General features: G+C 27.7%; 1 protein-coding gene across 1 annotated transcript in view; it reads left to right on the top strand.

The window, feature by feature from the left end:
• The window catches only part of Pepck1 (Phosphoenolpyruvate carboxykinase 1), a gene marked incomplete at its 5' end in the record, with an annotated part of 68,027 nt that extends 54,869 nt beyond the window's left edge, over positions 1-13,158 (top strand). Inside the window, 3 exon segments of the mRNA XM_075373180.1 lie at positions 2,569-2,721; positions 5,033-5,236; positions 11,829-13,158. Coding sequence (XP_075229295.1) covers positions 2,569-2,721; positions 5,033-5,236; positions 11,829-11,957 — 486 coding nt within the window.
• Between the last annotated feature and the right edge of the window lie 486 nt (positions 13,159-13,644).

The following is a 13,644-nucleotide window of genomic DNA, read 5'->3' as shown; positions in this document are numbered from 1 at the left end:
TGGTGAATGCTAGTTACCTGCTTTCCATTTTCCTGCATAGATGACATTGGTCATAGGTTACTGGTTCACACCAGTGAGTACATTAACGGATGAAATCATCGATCTTGCCAGTTGAGTTTTGGATATTACTTCAACAGGATAAATATTTCTTATGTATATGTTTGTACTAAAGAAACATAGAATTTTTTTTAAAAAAAAGAGCGTTAATGAGATCAACAGAGATAAAAAAATATACAAAGAGTATCATCATCTCTTTCCAAAATTTAAGGTTTATAGGACACAATTTTTTAAGTGCATACCAATGAGTCTGAAAAGGTTTAATTACATTAAATCCAAAATAGAGTATCGTTTGCAAAAACATCCTAGTGATCTGTGAAAATAAGCTACAAGTACACTCATTAGACAAACAAGTGATGCAACTGTCTATGGACCCGAGAAAGCTACACTAGAAGTCTGAAGACTTCCAAAGTATCTACGAATTTAAAAAAAAATTCAAGTGTTATATGAGTGTGATCTGGTAGAATTTTTGCGACTGAATGTCCTTCCTGACCTTGACTTACAATACACACATAGGAGATAATGTATAAAAACCCAGAAACCAAAATATTATCATTCTCATTTCCTGGGTCAGTCATTTGTCAGTCTGAAGCATGTTTTTCTTAATGTTCTGAACCAATCTATTAAGTCAAATTACCTTTTATATCCTATATCCTTAATTTAGCTGTTTCATTATTTAATCATTATTTTTTTTTGTTATTACTTTGTGTACTTCCTATTACAACCAAATTCTTTAAATCTGGCTGTCTTGATATATGCAACTTTTATTATAATTGCTATTTCTTATCACTCTCTCCCAATAATATACTAATCTCCATGTTTTTCAGTCTCTTACCCACAATGCACCTCTTTGGAAAACTAACATATAAATTGTTTGATATCGACAATATCAGAGTTTGCCATTACTTTTACATGTTGGTTGGTAGGGAATGAAAGTATGGCACAAAAACAGTTATTAATATGAAGGCATACAGCCAGTGACAATAAGCAACCAGGAATACACAAAACATTCCCGCCAGCAGGTGTACACAGGTAGCCAGTGCATAGCTGCCTGCACCAGCTCCTGTTGCTGTGCATATGTAATTTAATACAATGGCATACTTCTGCTGGCGAATATCTTTTGTTGATGACTGCATCCAGCCAGCAGTAACCAGCATTCACTATGCGTGTACTCTAAAACATTAAACATTCAGGAAATATCCTAATTCATCCCAACATCTTTTTATTTAATAATAATTTAATTAAACTGAAATGACACTTAAAGGAATAATATACTACTTTGTAATTTTTTAAAAATTCATTATAAATTTTATAATTCATTTATCTCTACCACCAGATGGAATAGTAGCATTTTTCTTCCATCTGGAATATTCTGAGTTCAAGTAAATGTTGAACTTGACATTTTTTACACTAAAAATTCCATCATTCATTAAAAAAAATGTTCTGTAACCATATTTGTATATCACCTTGTTGTTACTTTAATAAATTAATACCGTTGTAGAAAATTGTTAAATCCTAAACATTATGTCTAGCATGAAAAAGATATTTCTGCAAAAAAAAAATATTTTATTTAGTAAAATTTATTTTTTGTGTTATAGGTTTCTGTAAATCTATTTATTTTTATTATTGATTATTTGCAAATTTGTTTTACCAAAAATTTATTAATTAAAAAAAAATTCACAAGTTTTAATGCTTTTTTCAAGTTTTTTTTTAAAAACTTTAACCCAAAAACAATTTTCAGTAATAATTTTTTTAAAGCAGAAATATTATTCTTTCTATCTCACTAAAAAAAAAAAAAACTTTTATAAGAGATCAAAACTTATTTTAAGATTTTTATCCATCAGTATTCTTTTTAATGAGTAAAATTTTCTTTCATAAAAAACCTGCATCGAAATTTGCAATTTTTTCCCCTTAAAAGTCTATTTCATAAAGTTATTACACAATTTTAATAAACAAATTTCATCCAAAAATTTACCTTGAATTTGCTGAGGAGATGGTTGGCTAGATGGTGCAGTAATTTTAAAGTATTACATAATACTTTAAAATTACTGGTACATTCCATGGTGTAGTGTTTCTCTCCCTTTCCCTCTCTTGACTCCGTAATTTAATAATATGTAAGATATAATGCCTCACCATTAACATAAGCCAAATAACAATCTGGCAGTATTTTTACTTCTCCCTCATACAGACCAGGTCTCAGATAGTATTATTAACCTTACAACTGAATCACAGCTACCAAAGTACATAGTCTTGTAAGCACAATAACCTCAATACAACACTGTTATCAATGATAAGACTGCTTTATTGCCAACCACCATAATGAGTTGTATTAATAAGTTTATTGTACACATTTTGATCAAAATTATAATATATATTTTTTAATTTTCTTTTTAATTAGTATTTTATCACTGATACTTATAATACTTATAATATATATACTTATAATTTTCAATGTTCTAAGTAATTAATAATTTGCAAAACTAAATTGGCTTTAATAATTTTTGCTTTCAGGGAAAAGTAATAATGCATGATCCGTTTGCAATGCGTCCATTTTTTGGTTACAACTTTGGTCACTATCTTAAACATTGGATTACTATGGAATCATCTCAGGATTTAGTAATGCCTAGAATTTTCCATGTAAATTGGTTCCGTAAAGATGAAAAAGTAAGTTTTTTAATTTTTTTTACAAGAGCCACTTGTAGGAGAAAACCCTGAAAATTGTAATATTGTTTTAATGATTTGAATACCATACAGTTAGATCTTATTTGAATTATTTTGTACGAAAAGTAACAACAGGCTCTAATCAGAGTTGCTTTCTCTGAAAATACAGATGTTCACTATACAGCCAGTTGCTCTGGTCAACTCTTCGAGGTGTCATTTGTAGAGCTAAATATCACCTACATTTTTGTGGACTTGACATTATAATTTACCTCATGAAGAAGGCAACGTGAAATCCCGTCACTCCACAGCTTCTTTAGGAAGCATGTACACTGTATCTTTTTTCTTACTTCTTTTGACCTTCATTCATTCTTACTTTGAGTACTTTATAATTTCTGTTAACTTTATTTCTTGATATTCTACCAGTATTTCAAAACTCTATACTATATTTAATGTTTGTCTGCTTTGCTCTATTTGCATACATGCAGTCATCCAAAATTTAATAAATGTTTATCTCCTATCCTCTTCCCCATTTATCTTCTTTTGTTACCATTTTTAAAAGAAGTTTGAGGTTATTAGTTTATATTTGTTCAAAATTCTGAAAAATCAAATTCCTCTCTCAATTTTTTGACTAAGTTGCTTTTTGAAGTAGTTTCCTATACCTTCTTCCTTCTGTTGTAATATTACTGACTAATTATAGTTATTGTTTTATATTTTTTGTTAGCTGTGTTTCCTTGTACTCATTTTTGTCTTTTAGAAACAAAAATGAGTATAAGGATAAGAGAAATAGTGGAGTAAGAGGATAGTGTATGAATCTACTGAATTGCCATTACCTTTGAATTCATTCTTAATAACATAATCCTTACAAGCAGTACAACTAAAGAAATGTACTGCTTGTAATTATGTACTTGTTAACTAGTTTTTAAAATCATTATTATGAATTATCTTGGATTTGCAGTATCTGATTTTGGTTTAATAGTACTATATTCATCTGAGCAAAAAACTTATTTTTTTTACATCATATACATTAATTCCATTGGCATAAAATTCTAATTTATCTTTTTTTCAAGTTATTTAGCTATCATCTGTAATCTAAATCTCTATTTTTTCATTTGAAGAATTCAAATCAGAAGAATTCTTCATTCTTATAATTTTAATAACAGTAGTCTTAATTGTACCAGATTTAGTTCAATGTATTTTACCTTCAGTATATTTTACCAAATATCATTAAAATTGCATTAAAAAAAATAACAATGAAAAGAATACTTTGTTAGCTAGTAGTTTTTTAATTTCTTTCTTCTCTGCAATAACCAAACTCTAATAATATCCTGCCTTAAGTTTCTGTTATTCATGTTATGCTTAACATTAGCCAATTGAAGCACTCAACAGCTTCTAAAAGAGATTCTGTCCTCTTTCAAGAATCTTTCCTTTGCCTCACTTGTCCACAGACCATACCTACACAAAATAGATACTTACACAAGTACCTATTAATAATAACTAACAGGCAGTACCTATTTTGTATAGGTACTATACAAAACAGATTGTACTTGCTGTACAACTTCTTTCTTTTTCCTGTTTAGCCTCCGGTAACTACCGTTTAGATAATTCTTCAGAGGATGAATGAAGATGATATGTATGAGTGTAAGTGAAGTGTAGTCTTGTACATTCTCAGTTCGACCATTCCTGAGATGTGTGGTTAATTGAAACCCAACCACCAAACAACACCGGTATCAACGATCTAGTATTCAAATCCGTGTAAAAATAACTGGTTTTACTAGGACTTGAACGCTGGAACTCTCCACTTCCAAATCAACTGATTTGGGAAGACGCGTTCACCACTAGACCAACCCGGTGGGTAAAAATTTACCTCCCCGGCGGGGAATCGAAGCCCGGTCGCTACCTTCATTTTAAAGTCACTCAAGAACTATCTTACAATTAACAAGATCTCACAGTTTTGACAAGAGGTAATAAACACATGAAATGCAATAACAAAAATGAAACATGTTATATATTATACTGTGCATACATTTTATTATTTATTGTAATACAATTAGCATTGTAATAATTTAAACAATCACTACTATCATAACTTTGTCCTTCTCTTTATGAAAAATCAATGTTTAATATAATAACGTAGACAGACTAAACAATAAAAACATTACTCTCATGAAAATAAACTGAACTCAAACTGTACTACACAGATTGTACTTCAGTTTTGATCTATTTTTTACTGAACCTTCATGTTTATCAATAATAGTTAAAAATTAAGAAATATTACTTAATTATCTGAATTAATGCTAATTAATAATAATTTCAGGGTCAGTTTTTATGGCCAGGATTTGGTGATAATGCTAGAGTTTTGGATTGGATCATGAAGAGGATAGATGATGATGATGATACAGTCGTAGAGTCTCCAATTGGTTTCCTACCCACTAGGAAATCATTTAATCTAACAGGAATTGAGGATAAAGTAAATTTCACTAAGCTCTTTCATGTATCAAAGAAGTTTTGGGAAAATGAAGTAAGTAATAAATTTATTCTTAATATTCAATTATAAGTCTCTAATAAGTCAGTTTTAGGAACTCTGAAGGTATGACGGTAATTAAGTAACTAAACAAGCAATGCAACTGGAGGGAGAACTAATTTGTGTAGTTCATTGCATGAAGGTCAACAAAGTAGTTTTTTTTTAAATGATTAATTCACCAAATAAGCTTCGAATATGTGCATGGGAATATGAAATGGAAATTTTGTAGTGTATGAAAAATGCCATACCTGACTGGGATTTGAACCCAGTACCTCTGCATGAAAGGCCAAGATGCTGTCACTCCATCAAGGAGATTAGCTTAGCGAAGTAGTTGAAGTAGTGGTCAATGAAGTAGTGAGAAGTAGTGTGAGCCTGTGCTACCGCAGTGAGTAATTGACTGTAATCTGCGTACATTCTATTTATTTTCAACACCTACGCAAATGATTCTCAACAATAGTTGAGTTACTATGGAAGAAATAGCTCAAAAATACAGCGTAATATAGATATATTGTATAAAATTTTCATGATGAATTTTGTAATTTGTTAAGAAATATGGTCAATGGGTATCAAAAATGCTGACAGAAGCACACAAAACATTAACATTACAGGTTTGTACACAAATGAAATCTTTGTTTGATCATGATGGTGAGGTATTTCTTATTCAAAAGTGACCGGTAATGAGATGTGAAAGCACCATTACAAACCAGAATCAAAACAACAGAATAAATGGTGGCTACATACTGGATCTCAAGAGACAAAGAAATTTAAATTGTCACCTTTTGCTGGTAAAGTGATGCCTACTGCCTTTTGGGAGATGAAAAGTTCTGTTCTTTGCCATTATTTGGAAGATAAACATACTTTTAACAATGCTAATTTATCAGAGTAACAGGAAAAAATTTGAAACCAGCAATTTGCACTAAACAAAATGGACTTTTGAGAAAAATGTTGATGTTTCAACATCGTTAACCAACAAACACAAGATATGATCACCATATTAGGCTAGGAAGCCTTATCACATCCATCAAACATTTCTGATTTGATACAGTGGTATCAAATCAGACCAAAAAGACGGTAGTTCAGTGGAACTACCGTCTTTTTGGTCTGTTAAAATCTACTTATCATGGAAGACAATTTCAACATTATGAAGTAAATACAACTATGTAAAATTACTCATATTTTGAGCCCAACCTGAAGAATTATTTTCTGATGAGTACAAAACCTTACAGGAAGATGAGATAATTGCATACAAAAGAGAAATTACATTGAAAAATAATGTAAACATTAAAATCTGACATGCATTATAATTTTCTTAGTAGAAAATTTATAAATACCTTAATTAAATGACCTTCATATCTTATATTTTTAAAACCGAATAAATTTTTTTGTTAAATGATTTAATACATATGAGTAGATTCTTCTTGGGAATATGGTGTGTAAGTTTTAGTTTGGGAAATATGATGACCCTGACCAAATTAGGGAAATACAAGACCATGAGAAACTCTACACCCATATTTACAAAATGTTATTTGAAGTGATACCTCTACATTTGGAAACATCATTTCCACTTTCTTCCATAAACAAATTACCATCCATGTTATAAATATTTTGTTTTTGTCTATATTGTAACTTCAGCTATTAATTAATGTACTGCATTTTATAAAAATTAGTTTCATGTACTTACACTAGAAGCTTTCATATGCTTACATCAGAAGTCATGTTTCCTTTAAAAAGCTCTGCTTTATGTGAAATTTTATTTTTCTGTCAATGGTTGTTTATTTTGAATTATACACAAACAGATTTCTATTGGATTAATAAGTGATTAAATGAATAAATATCAATTGTGTTATGAATATAATGACATTTGCAGTAAGCCATATCATTCTCCATCTTCTAAATATAGAGGTTGGAGACATCTCTCTGTACATTAATAAAAATATGAGCCATAACAAAATGATATGTAAAACACAAATACAATCCATTCAGTTATAATATAATATCTGTACTTTTATAAAATATGTAAAATTTTACATTTAGATTACACTGATTTACATATATCCAATTTATTAATAAACAGAGTGTACCTAAAATGATAGGCTAGCTGTACATTTTCAGATTCTGTGAGTCAAAATGAACAAAAAATATTTAACGAAAAATGTTGATTTTCTCTTTGTTTTCCTTTAATCCACCATTTTGTGTTTATTAATGAAATATTTATATCTCAAGATTGGATTGAAGAATCACAATAATATTTGATACACATATTTACACCAGTGTTGTTTAATCAATAAAAGTTGAATGTGTAAACACATTCATAAATTTCAAAATAGCAGCCATGTCAATTTTTCAATCTTTTATATGTCAATAACTTACAGTTTTATCATATTATGTTTATTTCAGACATGTAAAGCATTTCACTGTGAACAAAATGAAAACTTAGTTTTGAAATCAGTTGACAAATAGCCAACTTATGACAGAAGATGTATGACATAATTTTCTACAAGATTTTAATTCCCCTTTTGTCAAATCAGATGACTGATTTATTTTTCTGTTAATTGATCTATGATTAATTACTTTACAAATAATTCTTCTTAAAGAAAATTTTATTACAAAATCAATAATAACTCATGTTTTGGAAATGATCCGTATTAATCAAGTTATGGGCAATATTTCTACAAAATTGCAAAATTATTTTCAGTATGTAATTTTAATAAATTTTATTTAAACTTTCTATTTTCCACGATGGTGCACATAAAATTGAAAAAAAGAGAATTTTAAAATCTTAATAACTGTCATTTTAAAAGAAAAGCTTTTCTTTTATCAAAAGTATTTTAAATATCACTTTAAAATTATTTGAACTTCTGTTGTTTATATAGGCCTAGCAATGTAGAATGTGTATTTTAAAATAGAAACATATGTTTGTAAAGTATATCATATTTTCTGTTTGTTTGGCATTATCTAACTAAAAAATTGTTGCCGGTCTACACAGCACGAGTAGTAGCATCTCAGCCTTTCATCCAGAGGTCCTGAGTTCGAATCCTGGTCAGGCATGACATTTTCACACACTACAAAAATTGTCATTCAGTGCATCCTCTGAAGTAATACCTAACGGTGGTCCCAGAGGTTAAAAAAAAAATTAATTAACTGTTATTTTTTTTTTAATTTTTTGTTTTAGTTTTATTTTTATGGATATTCAATATTCTTTAGAGGAAATGTATGACAAGCATTTAATGTACGACTTAGCTAATTATAACAGGGTTGAGACAAAAAGACTTTATCATAACAAATTTCATAATAGACATGTGCCAAACGAAGAAACTTTTGAAATATCTAATAGGGAAAGAAATTCATTTAGACTAGCGAATCATGACTGAGGGAATCCAGAAATACAAGTAGTGTCGATTTAGAAGAATGTGTTCTAAATTGTGTTGAAGACAATAGTGTCTTCAACACAATTCACAATTTGAATGTGTTCTAAATTGTGTTCTAAATCCTGGTGAAAATATAAGGACTCTGTTAGCAGCAGAAAATGTGGGCTACATGACTGTGTGACTTGTTTTAAATGGTAATCATCAATACTCTTACTGCTTTCAGCATGTACAAGGGCTCACTAGATGATTACACTTCTAGACCAGCTTTCTGTAACTGATTTCAAAGAAAGATTACTGAAGAACTGTTCTTCTTTGCCAGCATTTTATTCAAAGATGAAGTTTGTTTCAGTGGAAATATTGTTGTAAATCTTTACAATAAGCATATTTGGAGTGAGGAGAATTCTCATACTTTCTATCAGAGCAGCCATCAACAATGGTTATCCCTAAACATATGGGCAGGATTCTTAAAGACTACCTATTGCTTCCTGTAGTTCTGCCAACTGATAAATGAAGAAAATGACCTTATCCATTTGATAAAAAATCTTTCAGGTTTGTTGGAAGAGCTACTTCTGGAAATAAGAGTATATATGTGGGTTTGGTACTGCAGCACATTTTATTTGGTAAGTAACAGATCACTTGCATGAAGCGTTTCCTGAAAAATGGATATATAGGTCACAGTGAGCCAGTAACATTGTCTACCCGATCACTTGACTTAAACCCTCTTGACTTCTACCTTTGAGGTCCATTTAAAAAATATTGTTCATTTTATTCCAGTCCTCAGTATTGATGACCTAAATTTGAGAACCCAGAATGGATTTAATCTAATAAAGAATACTCAAGGAATTTTTGAACGGGTGAGACTGTTTCCCAGAAAAGAAAACAGAAAAGAGTACAGACATTTTTAATTTCTAATTGTGGTGACCATGAATATCTCTTTTGTTTGACTTTAAAAACAATTGTAATAACTACTATTATTTTCAAAATAAAAGTTAGTTATCTTAATATGATTTTAATTATTGTTTTGAAAATAAAGTTTTTGGATTATCTCAGATTAATTACTTTTATCTTGAAAAAATTATCACATACTTTGAAACAAATTAAAGAAATAATATTAACAATAAATAAAAACAGTTAGTAAAATAATTAATAATAAATCAGTCAACAGTATAATAAATCAAGTACCCTATTTAATAGAGTATGAGATGAAAAGAATATAAATTTCTATAGATGGTTTCAGCCAACTGGTGGCTGAAAAGTAACTCTTTTATAAATGTGATTAAAATACCTTTAATCAATTTTAGATCTGCCCCCTATTACATTACATTCAAATAATAGATAAAATTCTTAGGAATAAAATGAATTTACCCAATGTATTTAATATAAAAAATGGCAACAAATTAGTAAATAATTTAAATAGCTTAATTGTAAATAAAGAAACTAGAATGATAAGTTATGACATAACTAACATGTATCCTAGCATACCTACAGACCATACCATAAAAATTAAAAAAATTAAAATTAAAAAGTAACCAAGAAGATCCAAAATTTATTGAAGGTATCATTACTATTCAGTATTACAAGAAATATATGCCAACACAACTATTTTGAATCTAATAACAAATATTATGCACAAAAAAGTACCTTACCTATAAGATTTCCACTATCAGCAATTATATCAGAAGTATATTCACAGTATTTTGAGAGTAAATTAATATATGGATCACAAAAACACATAAAATTTTAATATGGACATTGCATGTTGATGATACCTTCATTATATATATCCAGTATTGAACAATGAACATCCAATAATATTAAACAAATTAAATTCTTATAATGAAAATTTTAAATTCACATTTGAAATAAATAATTATAGAATGTTAAATTACTTAGATGTTACTATCAAAATAAACAAGAATGACAAAATTGAAACATCAATAAGTAAAAAATCTCATAATCATAATTTATAAAAAATCAAATTACCCTTGTTCTCATAAAATTAACACATACAAATATGATTAATAGAGCAATCAAATACACATATAATAACAAAGAAAAGTTAAATAATGAAATAAAAGTCATAAAACATATAGCAGTTGAAAATGGATATGATGCTACTTTAATAATATATAAAAAATGACTATCAAAGCAAAATATCTACCTACATAATAATGCACGTAAGAGTGAAAAAATATACATGAAGTATTTATACACAAATAATATCATTGAAAACATTACTAAAACGTACAATAAAGAAATATTTAAACAAGCATATAAAACTAATAACCACATAATAAAATATTAAAAAACAGAAATAAACAATCAATATGGAATTTAAAAAAATTAAATGTAATGATTGTGATTGCACTTATATAGGAAAAACAAATAGATCTTTTAAAATGAGATTTCTTGAACACTATAGAAATTACAAAAATAATAAATTAGGTTTATTTAATATGGCAGACCATCCAATAAACCATATGTTCTATTTCTGATATTAACACAAATTTAGAAATATTAGAACTTAATAAAAATGACATAAAATTTAATATATTGGAAAAATATTATATATGTAAATACAAACAAAATTTCAATTTGGTAAACCATCAGACAGTATTTGGGGGAGATAGTCTTACAAAAACTGTAACAGATAGAAGCACTCATTTTTAAATTAATAAGTAATTTTCATTACTTTAGTATGTTTATTTTTAAATTTTGTTATGCAATAACAGAATTATTTCAATCACAACTAAGGATGCAGGATCCTGTGAAAGTACTTTCATGAAAAATTATGGTAAGATAAGTCTTATTATGAGAAGCAAGAGGTAACAGTTGCTACAACTCATAGTTGAAGAGAAGATACAAGGTAAAAGATCTGTTAGGAGATTTAAGAATTCATGGATGAAGGATATTCAAAGATGGTACAACTGCACGTCAGAAAAAAACTTTACATGCTGCAGCATCATGTTCAAAGCTGGGTACATGGACCACCAACCTTTGTTAAGAAGAAGGGGCTCAAAAGAAGAAGTCTTATCTCAATATTCTGTTAGGTAGTTTATTTAATAAAATTTAAATACATACATACATATTTTATTATAAAACAGCATATAAGCAGATATAAAATGAGTAAGCAATTTAATCATTGCACTATGTAATAGAATTATGTGATTTATTGTTACTGTAATTTTTTCTTAAATTGATTTAATTGTTTTTTTTTTTAGATTTCAGATGTAAAGAAATATTTTGAAGAACAAGTTGGTGAGGATTTCCCACCTGAAGTAAATATTGAACTTCTTGCACTTAACGAAAGAATTAAAGAGTTGAAAGAAGACTTTTATATTAAAGAATAAGTTATTAAAGAAATTAATAATTAACAGTACACCCAAATAGGAGAAAGAAAATTTATAAAATTCCATTATTACATTTAAAAACTTAATTATTTTTGAATATCTAAATTTTGCAAATTTGTTGAAAGTCTAAACATATACTTCATATTTATCTTCATAACATTGTATGAATTTAATAGTATTATTTTCAAGTGCAACTACTATCCGCAAAGAAAAAGCTATGATTAAAATTAACACAGTATTCAATATTCAATGAAGTCTTTCAATTTCTTGTTAACGCATTATAGTTTTTATCAGTGATACTGGTTGGGTTATAATGTTACAGCTGTTAGAATATTAGAATATGTAATATATATTTTTCTATAACAAATGTATTATTTTTGCTTCAGTACATTTTTTGTTATAATGATTTTTTTTATGTTTATATTATAAACGCAAATATTTTTTCTCACAAAGAACTATATTTTTAAAATTTGTATATTATTATTTATAAAGTAATTATGAAATTCTGCATAAAATAAAAACAGGTTTACTTAAAAATAATAGATTGCTAACTGCTATGATATTGAGCAGTATAAAATTATGTAAAGTTATTTCAATTTTTCCTCTCTTTGGATTGATAAGATCAGATGTTATTATTTGATAAATTTATAAAAATCTTTAATTAATCTGACTACATTATTTTTATAATTAATTTACTAATTGTATATAAGTGATGATATAAAATTATCTGTTATGATAGAATTTTAGCTAAGACTACTTTTTCAAAGTATCGTGATAAAAATTATAATTTTGTGAAATGAATTTTTTAGTGTATAGGCTAAATGTTTTAAAACATGTATTTTTTTACCAAAGTTTATAAGTTAAGTATAAACTCATTTAAATGTTACAGGTTAAACCTTTCCGTTTAAAATTAAATTATACAATTTTTAACAAAATAACTCATTTTATTAAGTATTACTTTACTTAGAATAGTTCATTTAGAAATATTTTAATATTATTTTTTTTTTGTAATTATAAAAATTATCTGTGGATTAATAATATGTTGTAGTTAAGTAATTTGATTATTATTCACGGTATATTTATTTGAGAATCTTGATTAAGTTCTTGTAAGATTAGCTACATTTATTAATCTAGATTATGCAACCTGTATTATGTTGTATTAAATTTTTATAGTATTACAATAAACATATATTATATTTTAGATGTCTTATTTAATATGTTCCTAAAAAATTATACCTTTGTATATTTTTAAATATTATCACATCTTAGAATCACAAATGTAGTGTTTTCCTATGGATTGAAGTTATATCTTTTAGGGTGCAGCTGACTTAATTAATTTGAGGTAAATCCTTGTCAGCATAGGTAACACAGATGTTGAAATTTTACTACCACAGCAGATTTTAGTTCTCTCCCTGACTTAATCTGCCGATAAATGACCACCACCTTAATTCTTTCTTAAGAATCTGTACTATTACAGTCAGAAATTTCTAATACAGGCTCATAAAAGAAATTAATTTTAATTACATAATGAAGAATGCCACATAATAATACTTTACTTTCCATAGAAAAAGTACATTAATTTGTTGTTTTACATTACATGTCCTAGTTTTCTTACGGTTGTGATACACAGAGAGATCTAAGGAACAGGCAGCTATTCATTGTTGCTTTCTCCAAGAGAGTAATGTTC

This window comes from Lycorma delicatula, chromosome 1 (genome assembly GCF_047948215.1).
Source record: "Lycorma delicatula isolate Av1 chromosome 1, ASM4794821v1, whole genome shotgun sequence".
Classification (NCBI taxonomy): Eukaryota; Metazoa; Arthropoda; class Insecta; order Hemiptera; family Fulgoridae; genus Lycorma; species Lycorma delicatula.
This window is presented reverse-complemented; position numbering and strand designations above follow the sequence as displayed.